Below are 6,000 nucleotides of genomic sequence, written 5' to 3' on the forward strand. Positions count from 1 at the left end.
ATTCTTATAATCATATGGCGAATAGTTAAGGATTGCTGTCGGCGCAGGAGGTGGATGCAGGCTGACAACTCGGGGAGATGCGGAAGAGGTGAGCGGTGCGGATGCATTAGAGCACGGCCAGAAGAAAGCATGGGATGGGGCCCTCACTCAAGCCTTAGAGGTATTTATGAAACGAAGCATAAGGGAAGGAGGGTGGGGCGGTCTGCCGCACCGCCTCCTCCGTAGATACACTAACAGCTGTGGACACCTTCTTGCAGGCACTTTTTAAAAGGACCCTGAAATACTTTCGATAGGCGCTTTCACTCTTTTCTTCGCGTCTGGAACCACTGCGAAAGCTATAGATATCGCCAGCACGGAGCAGCACTGCGTGATTTGCTCGGCGCACCAGATACGCCTTCCATTTCTATTTGCTTTTGTGTCTTTTTTTTAAGCTTCTATCAAAAAGCGTTCATTGCTGGAACTGAAGGAAAACAGGCCAACAGCCGCTACATGGCCTTAGTGACGTAATTCGAGCCGTCGAAGAATGTCAAGACCGGGAAAGAGAGAAAAGTTTTTTGAGAGAGTTTACAAGTTATCTGATGGGCATAAGGCAGTAAATTTTGGCTGAGGTACTTTGCGATTCCCTATTCTAAGTACTGGGTGTATTATGGTGACTGCGTTCTGCAAGAATTTTGGTTTTGAAAAAAAGTGGAAAAACTGTTGCAGGGTCTCTTTGAAGGAACTCTGCAGCACTTCCGATAAATGCTTTCACTCTTTCCTTCGCGTCTGGAAGCATTGTGAAAGCTGTAGTTGTCGCCAGCATGCAGCGGAACTGCGCAATTTGCTCGTCACAGAAGATCCGCCTTCCGTTTGTGCTATGCTTTTGTGGCTTCCTTTTAAAGTGGTTATCGAATGTGTTCCTTCATTCCAGCAACTGGAATAAAGCCGGGTAATAGCCGCTACATCGCTGTAATTACGTGAGTCCAGCTGCCGAAGAACGCAAAGACCGGGAAAGAGTGGAAAATAGTTTGAGCGATTTTCTAAGCTGTCTGGTGGGTGTAGAGAAGTAAGTTCTGGCTTTTCTACTTTGTGACACCCTATTCTAAGTACTAGATGTGTTGGTTGACCACGTTCTGAAAGCATTTAAGATTTTGAAAAGGTAAAATAGTGTTGCAGGGTAATTTTATTAAAGTACGCAGACCATAACACAGCAACGTACCTTTATCGTGGGACAGAAAGATAGCAGTGGCAGCGACATCATGGAGTGCTTTTTAATTTTTGGTATCTTTTGCCCGTATTCATACATGCCTGCCGGGTGCTTTCAAACGACGGGTCAGTTTCAATTTAATATGAATGTCTTGCGTGCTTTGCTCTGTTGCCGTCGCTAGAACTTTTAGCAGAAATTTCGCCGCAAAAACAAAAGTTCAAATATATTTCCACAATCTCGAGAGCATGTGCAGTGCACTGTGCGCGTGTTTTAAATTGTTTATTGTTTACCGCACTCTCACAAATCCCCTATGCTTTACTTTTAGAGTCCGAGCGAACTTGTATGAAATACTTGGCGCCTCAATCATCGCCAAACGCCGAGATTTAAATTTTGCAACATTTACTTCGATGTAATCGCCCTTGTTGGCGGCCTTACGACTGCCTTCACCGCCCTGTTTGCAAGTTTGTTTTGAACAAATATAGTAGCGTTATCCATAATAACAGTCTACTTTTTCAGATCTATTTTAGGCTACGTAGTGGAAAAGGTGAAACAGATTACCTGAGCAACCACCGCCACATTACGTGACACACGCAGACGATCAACGCCGCTATCCACACCCACTTATCCAGGGCAGCCATCGCGGCCTCGGTGTTCTAGGCACGAAGTTATCGCACACACAGACCGGTAACTCGGCGTCGTCTGCTAGACACATTCGCTCGCGTGAACTTGGGAAATACCTTCGAGTTTATCTTCGATTCAAGGCCGGCGCGTCACGTGATTTGGCGCCCCTCACGGCTCGGTGCGGCGGCCGACCGTGGCCAATATTTCGCCACGCCTGACCGCTTTCCGTCTGTTTCGTATTACACTCGTGTTTCCTGCCGTTGCTTGCAGTATTTCAACAACCGTCTGCAAGTGTTTGTCGGGCTTTACTAACCCGGGTTAGCTTTCAGGTGATGCAAACAGCCGCACGGAAAGTTCCCTTCTTAACCGTGAAGCAAACCTTTAGCTCAACCAGGGACATTTGTCACCGCCTTTTCGAGGTCTAGCGCAAAGTTCCGAAAAAATGCCCCCCAAAAGTGCTGAGATATCAATAGAATTATACGGGATGGACGATCTTTCGGATTAGGTGCGAGAAAGAATTCGCGCCAATCCAGGCTGTGAATATGGTTGAAAAGCAAAGCTGTGAACGGCACCCACAATTATTTCCTACGCGACGTCTCTTAAATTCAGTCACGTCGCTTTACAAATAGCGAAACCAGAAAGAAGTGAAATGCACCTAACCACACCTTTTATTACTTCAAAGACATATTCTGGGTAAGGTTAAATCAATGTTGATTGATTGATTGGGGGGTTTATCGCGCCGACGCAACGCAGGCGATGAGGCGCGCCGTAGTGGAGGGCTCCGGATTAATTTTGACCACCTGGGGATCTTTAACGTGCGCCGAAATCTCGCACACACGGGCGTTTTTGCTTTTCGCCTCCATCAGAAAAGCGGCCGCCGCGGCCGGGAACCGAACCCGCGACCTCGTGCTCAGCAGCACAACGCCTTACCCACTGAGCCACCGCGGCGGGTTTTGATGCATGTTGATGCATCAATGTTGATACATGAAAGGTGGTTGGTTGTGTTTTATTGGTGTAGCACATGAGTGGAAACATTTTTATAAAACTAACCAAAGCTAATACCCGGTGATAGACGATCTGACTTCTCCATCTCTCCGCCGCGGACGGAGGCGACGAGATCGGTGGCCGAGATGGTGGAGGAGGACGAAAAGAAGGAGCATGAGGAGTATATGGAGGAGGAAGTACTTCTATTAAGATTTCTGAACGGCTTAGAGTGCGGCCCAGAGGGTCGTTCCTTCTTCCCTGGAGCCCATTAAGAGTCCGCGCCGCCTTTGCTCGGCCAACCAACTGAAGCTGAGTAGGCAGACAGGGGATAGACAGCAGCATCTCCCATTGCTCTTGTTGGGTAGTTGACGGAAAGAGAGGAGGGTGCTCCGAAGCTCCATATGCGTACACAGCTGGCACGCTTGTTGAAAATGTAAGGCATGTTAAGTCCAGACGAAGGGTTACTCAACTTCATCTAGGAAACGGAGAATCAAAATCAGCCAATGTTTCCGCCGTAAAGCACGAAACAGAAGTACGAAGAGCACATATTTTCGGCTGCTGGACTCGCGACTGCTTGCGAGCTAAAATTTGCTATCGTATTGATTGCCCTAGAGATTAACGTAGAGTAAGAGACGCTTGGTCGACAAGTGCTATTCAAAGAATAATGATAAGTTTCTTTGCCAGCAATACTACAAAAAATTTTTCGGAGAGGCGCAAAAATATAAGCTAAACCTCAGATTTGTGTACGCGGCATTCGAGAATGGCCGCTTGCTGCGCCGTGGCTTAACAGAAGACGCCGTTCCGAGCGGCTGTGTTTCTCTATGCTCTCAGCTGGAAACAGCGCATCGGCCACTGGCCGAGGTACTACTTCGTCCGGAACTAACATGGATACGTACAAGATCATCCTTCCCCGTCTGCCAACCGGTAATGTTGTCTTGAACACTGTCTTCCTGCATGCGGACTTGAAAGGCCGGCCATACCGTGCTCCCGATTTTAGGGATGCTCTGGCTCGCGTGATCAACCTCCGCGACGTCTTGTGTATAGGGCAATACCAAATGAGCCACGTGTGGATGGTTACTTGCGTCTCGAGCGCCGTCAAGCAGAAGCTAGTCCAGCTCGAGAAGTTCATCGTCAAAGGATTGCAGTGTATGGTGTTTGACCCGGATACAAAGAATGTTAAGATGAAGCTACTTTGGGTGCCGCGTCACATGGAAAACCGTAGAGTAACAGAAGCGCTCGAACCATTTGGAACCACCCAATCCATTACCAGAGAAATGTGGCGGTGTCCGGGAATGGACCATATGGAGACTGGAGCTCGCGAGGTGTCCCTTACACTAAAGGATGGAGTATCGGTCTCTGATGTGCCGCATATGATGGACATTTATGGGAGCCAGTGTCTTGTACTGATTCCTGGAAGGCCACCTCTTTGTTTGCGGTGCAGCAGGATTGGGCACGTGCGACGGCAGTGCCGAACACCCCGGTGCAACGAGTGTCGACGATATGGTCATACCGCAGAAAGGTGCGTCATGACGTACGCAGACAAGCTTCGGCATGGCCAGGAATCAACTACTGAAGATGACGTCTCCGCTCATGTCATGGATGTGACGGAGGTCGTTGACGCATCAGGTGAAGTTGGCCAGTCGGTGCTATCGGAAAATCCGGAGGCTGGGCCTCAAGATTCTTCGGCGGTGGATCGCAGGGAACTGGAGCCCTCCCCTGTGCCACCTGATCGTGAGCGGCAGGATGATTCCCAGTCTAGTAAGCAGAACCGGGAAGAGGAAATGGACACGCATTCGACAGCTTCGAATGACGCTTCAGGGGAGGTTCATGCTGCGGTACCTTTACCTGCCAGCGATGATGACAGCAGTGATGTCTCGTGCGGAGAAGGTGGAGATGACAGTTCCGTCACCTTGCCGTCCGCATCCTGGGCGGATGCTGTGGCTCTACCAGATGATGTTCCGGGTGGTAACAGCGGATCGGTGAAGAGGCCAGCTCCTGCCGATGGCGAGGACAAGTCATCGAGCGCTGGCAAAAAGCAAGCGTCCAATGCTCAAGATTCTTCCGACATGGCTGTGGTGACTAGTGGTCTTGTGACGCGGGCTGGCTCCAAAAAGTCAGGAAAATCACTGTCATCCAAGACCACCCGCAAGGGTGGCACATCTCGAGGTGAAAAGGTCGCTTAAGAAGCTAGAACAAAATGGCAAGTGTCATAGCATTTCACGCGGCCACACTTAACGTGAGAGGTCTAAGAAACAGGAGAAGGCAATACCAGCTTTTACGCCTCCTTAAACGGATGGGCGTGGACATTGCGGCCATCCAGGAGACAAAGCTCTGCAGTGATGAGGACACGGCGGCTGCATTAGAACCCTTTTTAGAACATTACAACGTATGTGTTAGTCCCTCTGCAGGCTTGTCTGGTGGATGTTTTTTGGTTATTAGCAAGAAAGTTGAGTTTTCCAGTCTCTCCTGTAGTATAGATGATGCTGGGCGTTTTATTTGCTGGGACCTTGTTATGGTAGGAGTTGAATGACGTATCATATGCATTTATGCTCCAGTGAATTGTCGGGAACGTAACTCCTTTTTTATGTCACTGGGGAATTTTCTACGCACACAACGGAAAATCCTCCTCATGGGGGATTTTAATTGTGTCTGCTGTGAGCAAGACCGATCTAGACCACGTTCACAATACGACCAAAGTGCAGCCACCCTGTCTGATTTAGTGCATGATAATGGTCTTGTTGATGTTGGTCAGGTAAAAGGGAGTACCATGCACTTTACTCACTTTCAGAGCAATTCGAATGCCCGTCTTGACCGCATATACATTTCAGCAGAAGAGATGCCTAGCATTTCTGACTATATTGTACGCCCGATCTTCTTCAAAGACCACTGCATGGTATCTGTTTGCTTAGGACGTTCAAGACCGCGTAGCGTGCTGCCTCAATGGGATCTGTGGAAGCTTAATACCTCTTTATTGGCCGATGGAATATTTTGTAAACGTATATCCGATTGCTTGACTAGTATTCTTGAAACACACAGTCTTTCTTTATATCAGAAATGGGATTTATTCAAACAGGAGGTAAGGGATTGCGCAATAGAAGAGTCCGCACGCCTTTCGTTTTTAAAACGTTTTTATGTACGGGAACTAACTCGTACATTGGTAGGGCTTCATGAACTCGAAGCGGTCAGTCCGGGATCGGGTGTAGAGGAAA

At 48.5% G+C, this 6,000-nt stretch overlaps 2 protein-coding genes across 2 annotated transcripts in view; one reads left to right on the top strand and one right to left on the bottom strand.

Moving 5' to 3' along the window:
- LOC144139719 (lithocholate 6-beta-hydroxylase-like) overlaps positions 1-1,919 on the bottom strand; it is a 72,903-nt gene extending 70,984 nt beyond the window's left edge. Inside the window, exon 1 of the mRNA XM_077672002.1 lies at positions 1,745-1,919. Coding sequence (XP_077528128.1) covers positions 1,745-1,824 — 80 coding nt within the window. The 5' untranslated portion in view covers positions 1,825-1,919. The remainder of the gene's footprint in view (positions 1-1,744) is intronic.
- A 1,693-nt stretch (positions 1,920-3,612) lies between these two features.
- Positions 3,613-4,974, top strand: LOC144139720 (uncharacterized). Its single transcript, XM_077672003.1, has one exon. It carries the CDS (start codon positions 3,613-3,615, stop codon positions 4,972-4,974), a length of 1,362 nt encoding a protein of 453 aa, XP_077528129.1.
- The last annotated feature ends 1,026 nt before the right edge of the window (positions 4,975-6,000 follow it).

This window comes from Haemaphysalis longicornis, unplaced genomic scaffold (genome assembly GCF_048455015.1).
Source record: "Haemaphysalis longicornis isolate Haplotype H1 unplaced genomic scaffold, Haemaphysalis longicornis Haplotype H1 scaffold_5, whole genome shotgun sequence".
NCBI classification, from domain to species: Eukaryota; Metazoa; Arthropoda; class Arachnida; order Ixodida; family Ixodidae; genus Haemaphysalis; species Haemaphysalis longicornis.